Below are 15,896 nucleotides of genomic sequence, written 5' to 3'. Positions count from 1 at the left end.
CAGGGGGAAAAAAAAGTTCTGTTTCCCAGGGGCACTGAAAAAACAGGTGTTTTAGAAAATGAAAAATGTTTTAATCATTTCTAACTCTTATGGAATACAGCTAGACATTTATAGGCTAACACTGGCATCTGATTTAGCTTCCCAATCTTGTATTTATACAGTTTATTACAAAGGGGGTGATATACATATTGGCTTAAAAACCACCATCATCCATTTTATGGATGGCAATCAGGCTAAGGTAAGTCAAACGACCTGTAGACAGCCATGTAAGCAAGCACTGGAGGAACCCAAGAAATTGTATCTAATAAAAACTCTTACTTTTGGTTAAAATGTATACACATGAATCTCCCTGTGGACAATATTTCCAAAGAGAATACTTTAAAATTGCAAAATAAACTAAGTAAGATTACCCATAGAATAATCTAAACGAGAAATTCTTTTGACAATTAAGATGTGCAAAATCAACACAATTGTTTTTAAAATTATGAAAGGCTTAGATTAGCCTAGAATCCTACAAAAAAACTAGAATTAAAGTAAAAGTACTAAAAAAAAAAGTATAATCTGAAAGACCTATAGAGTAGCTACTGGTTCTTCACTAACCTCTCAACTAGAAGTTAGCAAGCTTCCTAATGGATGACAGCACACATCACAAGAAACGAGATACAGTAGCTTTAGAACTTCCTAGCGCAGGCTATTCGATGTGTTAAGTCAGACAACCTGACGTACTATGTAAGTGTCAGATGACACAAAGCTTTAGTCTGCTGGGGGATAAAAGGCAGAAGGGTACTGTGAGCAGCCAGGGTATGAATTAACGTCTGCCAGGGTGGCAAGTGGTAACGAGAAAAACGTGGGCTACAAGACTGGCTGATCAAAGTGAAATTCTGGCATCACTTAGAAAAAGCCTCAGCACTTCCTTTTCCTACTTAAATTGCAACTGGTTGCAAAACAAGACCCACTTAAAGTGATTGGTTTCAAGAAATGCAGCCTATCTGCAGGCTTTGGAAATCATAGCATTATTTTGTTCGGTTATTTGAAATTTCATGGATGGATTATCTCAGTGCGTAAAAGATAATTACTGAGTATCATTTTTCCCATCAATTCTCTTTTTTTGTATCTGATGATTAATTTCCAGAAACACTTGAAGCAACGTGAGGAAAATCAGCCATGGAGTTTGATGCATACCCCAGGATTTCAAATTATAGCCTAATAAGGCATTTATTTCTAAACTAAGATGCCTACACCTTCATTTAGGGTTGTCTCATAACTAAAGTTATTTTTACGAGATAATAATCTGAAACATGTAACAATAGATAAATCCTTAGAGTTTTTTGAAGTTGCCAGACTAACAATATTTTCACTGAATGAAATGAAATGGAATCAGTCCTAGTATAAAGCTCCTAGTGAAACAGTGCTGCAAAAACAACCACATGATAGTGCAATGCATGAAAAACACTTCAGGACCAAGTTCAATGAAGCCAGGGCAGAGAAGAATAGGGAGGGAGTTTTATGTAGTCCAACAGGTACTTGAGTGTATGTAATAAATTGTGGCTGGGAAGTGGATATGGGAGTCTTTGGAGAGAGTTTTAGGCAATTTCCACTACACACATGAATTCATATTTATGGTTTTAGAAATACATCAAAGACCTAGAAGTCCTTCTCCTTCAGGTAAACTGCTTTGCCCAGTACGGAGTCTTAAATGCCAGAGGAACAATTATTTTCCTAACTTCCAAAATATTTGATAACTTTATCAAACTGCTCATCCATTCTTCACCCCTGCAGCACAAATGATATAACTTGTGAACAAAACTAATGAACTTTCTCTAGTGCAAGTTTATCACCATTCTTTTTTCACAAGAAATTACTCTGTATGTTCTCACCAAGTGGGATATTTAGATGGTCTTACAGGGAAAACAAGGTGTAATTAACTGTACAAACTGTCTTTGATATGTGACACAACCTTTAAAGACAGAATGAAATAGAAGTTCACACTGGTATAATCCAGTCTGCAAGGATGAATAACATCTATAGGAGAAAAGCCTGAATCTTTCATAGGGTAGGTGGGATGGCGAGTACATTGCAGAGCTTGAACAACTCAGTTTCTTCAAACTGCTTGATCTGTTGAATCTTAAAACAACTCACTTTGCTCACTGGAATAATGAATAATCTTAGCTTTGTTTTTATTCCTCTCATCCATTTCTTGCTGTTGTGAACTAGGGATAAGGTACTCACCACACAGGCTCATGAGATATAAAATTCCCTTCTTTTCAATAAATATACTGTATTTTTTAGCTGAAAAGCCCTTGAAGTTAACCCCTCTTCCTACAAGCAGTGAGTGGGACATCACTGGTGGAGAATATTAAAGTTCTAAGAGATATTTATGTGGGCTGTCTTAATTATAATCAGTGAATTTAGTCCCAAATATGCAAAGGCAGGTGAACTTAGCATTACGTAATCGTGGACATGTGCACCTGTGAGAAAATGTGGTTAGCTGCTTGTTGTTGAGGTGGCGGCGGTGGCAGAGGGGGAGGTCCAGGCACTTGGGTTCTCACTGGTTGTTGAGCCATTGGAGGGTTATACACAACTGGACTCCCATCTGGGTTTATGAAGGGCTGACCTGAAAAATTAAAAAAGGAGGGAACAAAAATAATTTACAACAGAGTCTAAAAATCGGTCATTCTACTAACAATTTATAATACACGTTTATAATCCTTATTCACAATTTTGAAGCTTTTGAAAATAAAAATGTCCTTAGCTTGGGAAGAAGCAAAGTCTGACCTTATAGTATTAGTCTTTATTTTCCTGCTTAGAGTACATATTCAGACATTTTGCTACAGAGTTTTACTGAGGTTGCTGATCCAGAATCTACTGAAGTTATTTTATAACACATAGATTTTTTTTCTGAAAACCTCTGAATTCTGAAACACACCTTGTTCAAGAGATCAGTTACAAGTCTGTGGTGCTTTAGTGCTGTAATACATTTCAGTTTCCAGAAAAAAATACTTGAGTTGGGGATACAGGAAATTTATTAATTAGCCTCTATTAGGTGTTGGAAAACAGCTACTTTACAGGCCAGAGTACATATATTTAACTAATAAAGCTAAAACTAAATGAAAATGAAAATGGTTGACAGCTTCAAATTTCAAATTGTGGACTTGATGGCAGTGTTCTTGTTTTACAGCTTCTAACTTACAAGTTATAAGTAATTTTTAGATTCTAAGTCATTTTCTAAAGTAATCTTTTTAATTCCAGTGAGATTTATTCATAGGTAAGAGAGAAAACTAGAGAGAACGTTAATATTGATTTTGAGGCCTGTTTTTATTGCTTACTAATTACTGGTGTGTTTTTTTTTTTTAAGTAAAATAAAGTTTACGCTTTACACATAACATTCTAAACAAGTTTTTCTTATTGTAAAAAGTATTAGTAATATATTTATTGCGGGAAAATAACCAACAAATACAGATCAAAAGGAAAACAAATCCCCCATAATCTTATAGTTAACAATTTGGTTGCCTTCTTCTAGGCTTTTTTCAATGCACATATAAATAGATTTAAAAATTAGTATTTTTCCTTACTATGCATTAGATTATTTTTTAAAAAAGAAAAGACTATGTGAAATAAACTGACCATTGACTATGATACCCATTTAGAATGGGAAGAATACATAGGAAAATAAGAGAAATTTGACTTAATAATAGCTTTATACATCCTTCAAAACACCCTTTCTTCCATTATAAAACACCCCCTCTCTTTTTTAATCTATGGCATGTAATAAAATAATACTTGGGAGGGAAGGATCCACTGTTCTATTGTTATTTAGTGGAAAAAGTCCTCCAAAGTCGAATTATTTCTATCAGTTTCCTGATCATTTATGTGTTGGTCGCAAATAACTAAAAAGAAGTCATGCTGGGTATTTGCTGACGGTTAATTTTGGAACAAAAAAATGGTAGAGAAGATTTTGGGTGAAAGCATGTTTATTTAAAAGTGCCTGAAAAAAGTTAGATGTGTTATAAAGCTGTTCTCAAAAAGCAAAGAGGTCACTTTTGAACTCATTTAAAATTAAGAATACAATTCAATTTCAGGTTGATTAGTTTCTCACTCTATTATTCCCTACTCAACTGAATCTTTCATGTTACCAAAAACATATTAACCAGAATGTTTTGAATAAAAAAATAATAGGAAATAGTGAAATATTAAATCATCTTATATCCTGCTCCAGGAAATCAGGAAGTTTAGTAAATATAATAAACCTCAAGGATAAGAAGATAACTATTATTAAGCAAAAACTGACTTTCTGAAGTCAGTTACTTATGCTAAATCAATTCTTATAATAGAAATAAATGTTGGAATACTTTATCTTAAAAAAAGAGATGCAAACGAAATGTGAAGGCAGTGAGTTTCAAGCCATGTTTTCTCTACAACAAAAGGAACACTCAGAGACTCTGACACTCTTGCCTGTATCTATCTATCTTGCCCAACTACTACCATGCTGATGTGACCACATCAGCTCAGTGTATGAATTTTTCAGGAAGGTTATGAAATGATTTAAAGTTGTTTTCATTATCTTACCAAATGACTGGGCTATGTCATTTTTGAATAGAGATGTTTTGTGATCTTTTAAAAGATTGTATTTTCTCTATTGTAAGTCATTTTTTGCCTATGTACAAATGAAATGTACTATGACTGCATCTCTCTGAGGCTGTTTCCTTATCTTTAAGTGGAAATTTAGTCTACCTAGCAGGGTTGTTATAAAGATTATAAACAATGTATTTAAATCACCTAATATAGTACATGAGACACAGTAAATGCTCAACATATGCAAATTATTATCTAATTGCAAAAAATGTGCTGTCAATATTAATTCATAATGACTACCTATTTTCTTTTTCTTTCTTTCTTTTTTTTTTAGCAAGGGCACAGCTAACAGTGGCCCATGTGGGGATTGAACCGGCAACCTTGGTGCTACCAGCAACATGCTCTAACCAACTGAACTAACCGGCCAATCTCCCTATTTTCTTTTACTAATAAGATGTCCTTTAGCTTTCCCTCAGTAGAAAACAATTACCATATTCAAAAGGACAGTTATTTATAGGATCTTTCCAGAGCTGTTCACTTCTTCCTTCTTCATGAAATACATACTATTTTCCCCAGAATAAAGCTTTTATCAAATAAAAATTTTATCAGAGCTTTTATCAAGTAAAGCTCTTTCAAAGGTGGTTGTCTCATTTCTAGGAAACGAATTGTTTTTAATTACACTTAGTCCATTATTTGGCCTAAAAGATGAAGTCATAAATGTCACAAGGAGAAAAATATAAAGATATCTTTTAACATTTTCTAGCATAAGTGTTTTTATTAAAGTTCAAAAAAATGCTAATTGTGCATGAAAAATAAAAAGCTGACAACACATACACAGATAATACAGTTAATGCGTATTCTTTAATTTTCAGATAACTCCTGATATCTCAACTGAAATAAACACCTTTTTCGGGATACCAACCTGTTTGTGGGTTGATCAGAATACTGCCAGGTGGTATGCCTGCCGCTTCCAAGGGAAGCAAAAAGAAGCTAGTGCTAGGAGATGCGACTTGCCCATTTAGGCCACCATCAAAGGAAAGAGAACTATGAGTGCTGACAGTTGGATAGACGACAGGTGCGCCATGAGAAGACTGGCTGAGAGCTGTACCTGGAAGAGGCTGCTGGATGTGAGAAAGAGAGCCCGTAGATGACCCTACACTACCAGAAGACTCAGAACCTAGGGGAGGAGTAATGAAAAATATGGATTTTTTAAACCTCATATAAAAAATGCAGGTTTTAAACATGTAACAATCAAAAACCAAATTCACATTGCATACCATGCAGTTACCATATAAAAGCATTGGCTATTTTTGATTTACTGTACAATTTCATTTTCCCTCCCGACAATGAACAAGTTGAATACAACTAACTGATCACATCAGTTGTCAGAGAAATCATAGCCAAAGCATGCAACTTCAGCACGTTTATAACACCAGCCACGGACAGTCACAAAAAGCACATTGCCCACATTCCCAAAAGGACAAAGTTATATACATTTTACCTTTTAGATTAACACCTAGGATTATACAGATTATAACTTTCCCTGGGAAAAAGAACTTAGCATAGCCAAATGCCCAAACCTCTTATATCAGAAACCCCTTATCTACAAGAACATGGAAAGATTAAGAGTAGTGTAGAAAATAACAAAAAAATGATAAACTTTCTTCAAGAGAAATAACTGTCAAGTTTCATTGCAGAACTTCATTTTCAGCTCATAATCATACCATCTCCCTATAATGTACAGTAACCTTCTGATTTTTTACCATATCAAGGGACAAAAAGAGTATTAACATCAGTTTAAAATTTATTTCTCACTGTCCTTAATAAACTAAGTTGATAATTTATGTCTAACCACTTTTATGTCTGCAGTTGATTTCATTTCCTGTTACACATAGACTAAAAATGTCAACTGACTTTCAGTATAATGGCTACAGGTGAATGAGAAAAGGACAAAAAGGAAAAGATTTCGATAATGTATATAGTTAATTCAGTTTTAAAAAACAGAGTTGATTCTGGGATGGAGAATTAATCTTTAATGAATGAAATAAAACAAATATGATACACTATACAGATTTCCTCTGAAGGATAACTTCTATTTTAAGTTGTACCAAAATGACTATAGACAAGAACTATATAAAAAGTCATTTTTTCCTAGTAAGAGTTAAATTTCTTTTTATCTCTTAAGATAATACAAATAACTAGTACATGTTCTTAAAATGTTTTAATTTGGAAGTGTGTCTAAATGACTTTCTAGTGATATATGACTAACTGGCCATTTTAAAAATAAATGCATCTTTGGTACACATATATTTTATATTCATAAAACTTACCTGTCTTTGGCAATACCATATACACTAGGACATTTTTACTATCCACAATAAAAGTTAAAAATGTGACAAGTGCAATCCACATACTTTAACACTTAAAACACTGAGTATAGTCAGAGATTAAAAAAATACTCTGTGACCTTCAATATACATCTCTCCCTTTAATTGTTATCTGTACAACACCAAATGTTAGGCTAATACAAACAGGTTAAAGAGAGAGAGACATTTCTGCTGACTTTCATGCTTATTTGGGATAAAAATATGGATCAACAAGGATCCCAAAAGAAACGTGAGGCTCTTGAGTATTGATGCCAGTTAGTGAAAGTAAAAAGAGAAAATGTTATGAACCTAAATGTTATGTACTCTAAATGCAAAGAAGCTGGTAGAATTGAGCATGTTACTGAAATTTCCACTCACTGATAGTAGTTACATATTATTTCTCTTTAGTTTTTAAATTTCTCAAAAACTTCTCAGCCATTTTATTGGTCTTTGAATGGCAAATGAAGGACTTTATCATGAAAAATGCAATCGATAATTGACAGTATTAACCGAAAATGCAATCACTGTTAAAAATCCTAGGTGAGAAACTACACCTTCCAACTATAAATAAGCAATGAAAAATTTCCAATCACTTCTGGGAACTCAAAAAAGAGATGACATTTCATTCAATCAACCTGATTAACTATGTCACAAGAGAGGATTATTTTAATTGATGTTTTAAAATCTCTCTCTCTCACACAGAGAATGAATTATAGTATCAACAAACATGTATTTCCTAAGTACTCTGGAGGTGCTCAATGCACCGCTGGTAGGAATTTTGTATTTTAGGATAATTACAGAAGCCATATGCTAACTAAAGAGTTAAGACAACATAGAGAAACTAATGTTTTGACTGCACAGTTTTAGAGACATATTTTTATACCTGTTTTTGAAAGCCTGCCTATGCTTTTGCTGCTTCCAGAACTATCACCTCTTGTCAGGACTGAAATTCCACTGAAGCTGCTGGCTTTGGTTACAGCAGGCTTGAAGTTGCGGAGAGAGCTGTCTGAATCTGTGCTGCTCCAGGGTCGTGGTTCAGAGTACTTCAGCTCGTTCTCAGTGCTGCTTTGATGGCTATTCGTTGATCTCCCTGAAGCATCTTTATTAACTCTGCAATTTAGAAATGAAACTTTGAAAAGCGAACAGAGACAAAAACAGAAAGATGAAGAAAAATGCTTTAATTTTTCAATACTGCATGAAAACATGCTTCCAATACCTAAATATCTGGCGCCTCTGCTGTGTACTACTAGCATCCTCATCTTGGATTCTGTTGGCATTTTAATAACACATTTTTACTTTTATTAGCATCAGACAGTCACCAAAACAAATGTTAAAAATTCCCTTACCTTTTGTCAATAATATAATTCTCTTGGGAACACAGGGACTAGAAAGAAAGATAAAAGGTTAAGCTTTTGTCAAGTACATAATGCCATCTGTAAACTACTGATTTTAACAAAAATCATGTGTAATAATATTTAAAAAGTATCCCCACAAAAATCCCACGTTGGAATAATAGTACACAACTAAATGACAATGGAATTTTTTTGGCTTGGAGATACTATGCTTACTTTTAATAAGATACACATTTTGAAGCCATCATTTTTGTGGTACAAATTATTTTGAAAATAAAAGTCTCTTTCAAACAAATAAATCCATTTTTATTATTACATATTCAAGGTATACTAGTCTGTAGATTCCACCTCACAACAAACATTTTGATCCCCTGTGCTTTGGCTGCGGATGTGGCAGAGAACAACCAGCTACGTTTCAACGCAGCTGATGCCAAACTGCTCTGATTCTATTACCCTACCTCAGGCAATCATCATTTCTGCTTGTATTATTATACCAGTCTTCTAATGAGTGTTCCAGCCACCAGGGGTCACCAAACTATGACCACCCACCTGTTTCTGCAAATTAAGTGTTACTGGAACACAGCCATGCCCATTCATTTGTGTATCATCTATGGCTGCTTTTACATTAAAAAGGCAGAGTTGAGTTGTTGCAATAAAGACAGAATAGCTTGAAAAATCTAAAATACTTATCATCTGGCCCTTAGCTAAATGCCCAACTACCTTAACTAGCTTTCAGGGTCAAGTCATCCATCTACTTCCTGCTTATTTCTCCAATCTAACCTTTCCTTATTTCTTGTGTCATCCAGGCTGTCTAGTCTACCTACCCTGAATCTTTCAATTCCTCATGTGTCAAGTACTCCTTTATCTCTGGGCCTCTGCAAATAATGACTCTCTACTTGGAACACTTCATTCCTTTAGGTTTCGCCTTGGAAGGTAACTCCCTCTCATTCCTTAGTTCTGGTTTGTGGTACTTCTCTGCCACGTCCCATAGTGTGTGATGCTTCTCTGCTGTGTCCCTGTTTCACCTTCATGTCTCTACACAAATCACACACCGTATTTTCATGTCTGGCTACTCATCAAGGGTAGAGACCTCATCTGTCTTATAAACTAGAGAGACAAATACATCTAGTTTAGGCTCGGAGTTCAGAAAACCTGGGTTGAAATCCCAACTCTGTCATTTTCTAGCTATATTATCTTTGGCTATTTTACTTAGCATCTTGGAGCCTCAATTTCCTTAACTGTAAAATAATGATAATATCTACCACATAAGGTTTGTTTGAGGGATAAAATATTGTAACTGTCAATGAATATGTTCTCCAGGGCCCAGCATAGCACCTACTATAGCGGCTCAATAAGATCTATTGAATGAATATTATACATTCTTAACTGATAATCTATATTTTAATGTTATTTACTCTGTTTTTCTTAACATAGAGGAAATTTCTATCTCTGGCAGTGCTAACACAAACTACTTACATTCATATATCCTTGAACAGTTAAGCACAGAACAGGTGTTTAACAGATACTGGTAAAACTGAACTGATTCTCTTCTTGAGTATATGCATAAAATAATTAGACACTTAAAAGATCTCTTTTAAATAATCACTTGTGAAGTGTAAAATAAATATTAATCTAAAAAATCAATTAGCTTTATTTCAAAAGAAGAAACCAAGTTCGTTATCAAGAAAAGCCCACTAGTAAGTAGGATTTAGAATATACATGATTTTGTAGACACTGACCAATGTTCTAAAAATCTCAAGTCTATGAGAAGTCTGGAAGAAAAAAATATTACAGAAACTATATACTTAGTCCAATGTACTACTCCTACAGTCCATCTGCTTCTAACTTTTGAAAAATTCATATAACTACTACAAGTATTACACTATTAACATGAACAAGACAGATCTCAATTATTTCTTAATGGTGACTTTATATGTAACAAATGTGGTTTAAAAAATGTGATCAATAGATTAAGGGAGGAGCCCCTAGAATGCAATTAGTGTTTATTCTAATATGAAGAGCTAAATGTAATAATACATACATCTTGGGAAAATATGCGATCTCTAGCTCTCTGGTACTCTTCTTCTCTTTCTTCTATAGATTTGCTTCTTCTGTCATCTTTCAAACGTATTCTCATCTAAAGAAAAGAGAACAATTACTACTTGGGAAAGTGACTTGCTGGTCTAAGTCCTGCCCCTGGGAAGAATGCTCCGACTGACTGCGCTACGTTACCTGGGGATCGTCTTTGTCCAAGCTGGAGTTATCTCTCTTGAGGATATATCGTTTCTGAAAGTCTTCACCTTTATCGTCCTTAATATGCTCATTAAATTTCTGATCAGGTCTGAAAAAACAAACAACAAGGGAACAAAAAAGACAATATATAATATTTACACAAAAGTTAAATGTAACATTTCATGAAAAGTAATCAAAGTGACCACTCACTTGTACCATTAATAGGAACTTATGTTATCTCATTTACTCCCCACAATAATCTTGAAACAAAATATTAGCCACACCATGTTACGTGTGAAAGGCATAAGGAATACAGCATGGTCTCTGGAATCAGATTGCTTGGGTTCAAATATTCAGCTTTACCAATTTAGTTGCTTTAGGGCTTGCTCAAGTTACTTAACTTTTATATTCCCTAGTTTCCTCATTTGTAAATGGGAACTATAATGTATCTTCTTCATAGGGTTGTTCTGAACATGAATTAATAAATAGCACTTATAACAGTAAACACTCAGTAGAACTTTGTTATTATTATAAATATTACTAAGAAAACAGGTTCAAATGGCTTAGGCAACTGTCCAAGGTCAAAACGTAAGTACATGACTGAGTGATAGCTGGAGCCCTGGTATGTAAGACCCAAAGCCTGCATATCCTCTGCATTGCCTCCTCTAAAAGTAAGAAAAAATTTTGGGACAAGGAAAAAAGTCTAGCACAGTATCATGTTACACTCCTATAGTACCTGGTTTGGTGTTATATAATTGAAAGTAATCAAATATTTTGTGGTTGAATGAACTGTAATTTAAGAGACTACTTCAAAATGCAACCAAGTTACCAAAAATGCTTAATTACAGTAGGGTACATCTTTGTTTTATGTTAACTGAAACCACTTACAAAAGAGAACTCTTTTGGAGGTTAATATTGTCACCTAAAGTAATGATTATAAAATCTTAATATATTTTATGGCTGATTGGTCTTTCCTTTATGGAAATGTTGCAAGTTCTACTGAGATCCAGAAGACAGACATAAATAAGGTTGTGGCCCTTGGAAAACAATTATGTAAAATTTCACTACCTCAAATATATTTTTAGCTTCAACACATTAATTCATTCAACACTCTTGTGACTAAATATCATCCTCTCATGAAATTGGAATTACTTTTTGAAATACATGATACATAAAAATACATTTAGAGGTTATAAAGAAAGTCTCATTGAACGCTCAAGTTGTATTTTTTACATATAGTTAAAAAAATACATTAGTTGCATAATATATTATGAATACCATAAGTAAATTTCTAAACCAAATAAACCTGAATAATGACATTTTCAGCAAACTGACCAGTTATTTCAATATGTAGTACTCAAATAATATTTCTAAATATTTGTTTTAACCTAGTGAATTTTTTAAAAAAGTACCATATCTACTTCCTGTCAAATGATGCCAAAGGACATATAAAATGAGAATTTTCTAAGTTAAAGAAACCTCTATTTTAAAATGTATTTAGGTAAGTGAAACAAAGAGCAGATCCCCACATGAACTTATATGAACTAAACTTAAATAAACTTAAACAGAACTAAAGAGACAAATAAAAAGAGTAAATAGTTTCATGACCAAACTAATAAGAAAAAGCCTGCTTTCTTTAGGAGTTTGAAAGATTGTCTATTTAGTTGTGACAACGGCAGCAGCGTGTTATTTCTATCACATTATTGCCCCATTTACTTATATCAACTATTTTTTTGGCAGCTAAGTCTTATTTTCTTATTCAAGGAGTTTGGACTTGGGTGAGAGACTGTTATTCCAGTGTGAACTATCATTTAACCAAGGGCCTGGCAACTTTTCTGAGAGGTGCTGGATTCCCACACCCAGTACACATCATTGGCAGGCATTTCAGCTAACCTTCAGACTGTCTTACCTCTTTCTTTTATAGATGCCTGAATTTACTGCCCTGCAATCGCCAACTTCCCGCTCCATTGAGACACCCCAGTGGACCCCGGGTTGTTGACCTCCACAACACCACTGGTTCAAGGCTGGAGCGGGTAATCTGCCTATGAGGAAAAGGTAAGTTTGTTTTTATTCAATGTGGAGCAGATCTCTAAGGTTTTCTGGTTTATAACCTTCTGTGTATTCCAGAAGATATAAAATAAGAATACAGTGTAACTTCAATAATCCGAAATGTCTTTACAACTATGCTATTGATCCAGTCTTCCTTGAGTACACCATCAACATCTGTGTTTAGCTAAATGTTGACTCCCTTGATAAAGAGAACCCTAAAGCTTTCTGACATCATTCACAGCGTTCAAACGACTGAAGTTACACTGTATTGAAAACCTTAGAGAGTCACCAGTCAAAATGTTAGTCAAAATGCCTGCTAATGTGCATGGGTATCCAGCAGCTCTGAGTAATGTTGAAATGTACTGGTTAAACGAATTAGAATTCTATTCACCTTCAGTCCAGCTCAAACATAGCTGTTACTATCCTACCTTAGCTGTGATGTAACTAATTGGGAAAAGATTAATTGATGGGGGGGATATTTTAAAAAGATTACGGGATGGGCAGAAGAAAGTTAAATCAGATTCACATTTGAAGGTAAAATTTAATCCCTAAAGAAAGATAGGATGCTTTTCAAAGACACCTATTTTCATTAATTTAATTTTAGTTTCGGAACAATCATTTAAAATACTAGGGTCCATCAATATATCTATTTAGTTGACAACATACTATTAGAAACGGAAGAAAACCAACTTACTTCCAGGAAATAAAATGGCAGCTAGAAGAGTAAAGGCCATTACAACAGAAGGGACATAAGTGAATCAAATATAACCATGCAAACCGAATGGTGCAAATACAACACACTAAGAGAAGTCTAGCTTAAAGAAAGGCAGAAAAATAATGAACTGAAAAGCATTATTTATGGCATCTGAAGTTGAAGCTCATTACCACAGATCCATTGCTGCCACAGAAAAAATTCTTTTGATAGGCAGATCACCACCAAAGTGTAAATTTTAGCTGAACTCAACTAGTTGCTTTAGGATTAGCTTTATACATAGGCAGAAGAGGTGCTGTGAACATGTTATAATTTTAGGTGCCTCTGCATCAGGCCTTTTGCTCCCAAATACAAGCACAGACTATCTATTTCACCAACACTATAAAGCTATCCTTTTTTAAAGCAAATAGCTCCTAACTCCTTAAGAAAATTTCCTCAGTAAATTATAAGAGCCCAGAGGTGGACATGACTGCATGGCTAACACCGTATTAATCAATACACCCATCTTCTTGTGATTTGTAGGAAAAAAGGAACAAAAACAGAGGTGGAAAGGATGGCAAACTGACAGAAGACTCAAAATTACCCCCCCCCCCCTTTTTCCCCCAAATTTGCCTAAGGCTGGCCATTGCTATCTAAATTACACTAAATTAAAAATCCATGAGAATGGTTGTCCAATGTTACTGATACTATGACCCCAAAGGATTTCTTTTGCTTTTGTTTTTTTTAGACCAGTCCTCATTCACCTGCCTCTTTTCAGTTCCGAGTGGTACACTTTGAAACTAGTAAGTTAAATGTACTTTTTGATCCAATCACATAAGGTTATCATGAAGCTTAATTAGGCTGCTAAAACACGTGGAAAACCTCAGATGAAAGGTGCTGTAGAAATATGAAGTATTGTTACATACATATATAACATATACCTACATTTCTTGATACTTACATTCTTGTATTGCTAGTTTTGTTTACTATGACAGATTTCCCACTCTGATCAACATTGTGGTCTAATCCAAAGTAAGCAGCTACTCTGTGTAACAGCATCCTATGGTAAGATGTCATTGGGGGGAATTTTTTACGTGGAGACCTAGAAGTAGAAGGAAAACTAATTTAGTAAACCAAGGAGAACTGTGATGACAATTTTTTTTCTTGTTAAATATCAGGACTTACTCATTATTACCAATGAAATCTAAAATTTCTTGTTCCAATTTCAACAGCATCATTCTGTCCCTGAAACAAAATATGAAGACTTATATGTAAAACTTAAAATGGAAATAATCATAAATGTTGAATTTATACTGCTAAACACATTTTCTTAGAAATTGTACACTGAGGAAGATCACAAGCTTGATGCTAGAATATTTACACGTTTTCTAAAAAAGTAATGTTTTAAAGGAGTGAAACATTTTTTAGCTTAATTTTTTATTATGGAAAATTTCAATGTACACAAATGTAGAGAGAACAGTGTAATGAACATCAATATAGCCATCACCCAACTTCAACAATTATCAGCATATGGTCATTCTTAAAATAGATGTACTTTGATCTAATTATCACTATACTGGAGTGTGTTCTGTAAATATATGGATAATAAGAGCACATTAGTTTTTACTTCCTTACTCAATAAAGCTGAGAGGTAGCAGTAAAACAGACATTTCTAGTTAGGCTCGTGGCTTCGTTATCATGCTGAACTCCACAGAAACAGCACCCTAAAGCATATGCAATGCCAGTAACGACAGGAACACTCCTAGGGGAATCTCACGTTAGTATACGCGTGGAACTGCAGCAGAGCAGTATGAACTCAGAAGGAGAGGACTTTTCAAATCACTCTGTCGACTGCTATTATATATTTTTAAGATTGGGAATTTTCCCATAAAGATCAAAATGAACCAAAAGCCTCCAACATGTAAAATACAGACGAACGCGAGGAGAACGTGCGCGTGCTCCTTCAGACCGCTAGGGTCCCACGTAGTGTGCTGAGGCTGTAACAAAGGAATGGTGCCCCTCTGCAAAGGACCTCCTTGTTCACACACCAAGAACGTGGCTCAAGAGAGTATTCCTGTGCTCACTGGAAATTTCATGTGCTTAGTGGGGGGGGGGGGGGGGGGGGGAGGGAGTGGGACAAAAACAACTCGGAGAACCTTAAAGCTTAGAAGTAGCTTTACAGATCATTCAGTTCTGTTCCCAAAATTGTATAGATGAAGAAAACTAGGCAGGGAGGTTAATGTTTTGTTCCCAATTAAACATTATACAGTAGATCCCTCTCAAATTCTAACAGAACAGACGGTGCTTCCTGCTTAAGTTGCCTGAAAGGCTATATATCAGCCCTGAGTTTGATCCTCCCTCTACATAACAAAAGAAGTCTCATAAAACTGAGTAATATTTGACCATACATTTAAAAATATTAGTTGAAAAATCAAGAGAAAACCATAAACATGCCAACCTGGTGATTTCAAATTTAAAGCTGAAAACAGAATTATCTTTTAACACAAATACCATCAACATTCAATTTTGCTCCCAAATCTGGTTTTCATTTCGTTTTCCCCATCTCACTAAGTGGTGCCACCTTTCACCTAGAATACTGTACTAGAAGGATTTTTGGCCTATTATAATCCTTTT

The 15,896-nt window shown here is 34.6% G+C and overlaps 1 protein-coding gene across 9 annotated transcripts in view; it reads right to left on the bottom strand.

The window, feature by feature from the left end:
- Positions 1 to 15,896, bottom strand: part of R3HDM1 (R3H domain containing 1) — a 111,670-nt gene that overhangs the window by 67,852 nt on the left and 27,922 nt on the right. For 4 of the 9 annotated variants that reach the window (XM_074335625.2, XM_074335626.2, XM_074335631.2 and 1 more), the window contains 9 exons: positions 14,448 to 14,507; positions 14,224 to 14,364; positions 10,523 to 10,631; positions 10,332 to 10,427; positions 8,285 to 8,322; positions 8,155 to 8,205; positions 7,822 to 8,048; positions 5,495 to 5,749; positions 2,469 to 2,614 (listed from right to left, as the gene is read on the bottom strand). In XM_074335625.2, the coding sequence (XP_074191726.1) occupies positions 2,469 to 2,614; positions 5,495 to 5,749; positions 7,822 to 8,048; positions 8,155 to 8,205; positions 8,285 to 8,322; positions 10,332 to 10,427; positions 10,523 to 10,631; positions 14,224 to 14,364; positions 14,448 to 14,507 (1,123 nt within the window). Of the gene's footprint in view, positions 1 to 2,468; positions 2,615 to 5,494; positions 5,750 to 7,821; positions 8,049 to 8,154; positions 8,206 to 8,284; positions 8,323 to 10,331; positions 10,428 to 10,522; positions 10,632 to 12,450; positions 12,565 to 14,223; positions 14,365 to 14,447; positions 14,508 to 15,896 lie in introns of all 9 variants that reach the window. The other 5 variants (XM_074335640.2, XM_074335642.2, XM_088794108.1 and 2 more) reach the window with 4 other exon arrangements.

The sequence above is a fragment of the Rhinolophus sinicus genome, chromosome 17 (genome assembly GCF_057876585.1).
Source record: "Rhinolophus sinicus isolate RSI-liver-muscle chromosome 17, RSI-T2T, whole genome shotgun sequence".
Classification (NCBI taxonomy): domain Eukaryota; kingdom Metazoa; phylum Chordata; class Mammalia; order Chiroptera; family Rhinolophidae; genus Rhinolophus; species Rhinolophus sinicus.
Note: the sequence above shows the minus strand (reverse complement) of the source record. Positions and strands in the feature narration are given on the sequence as shown.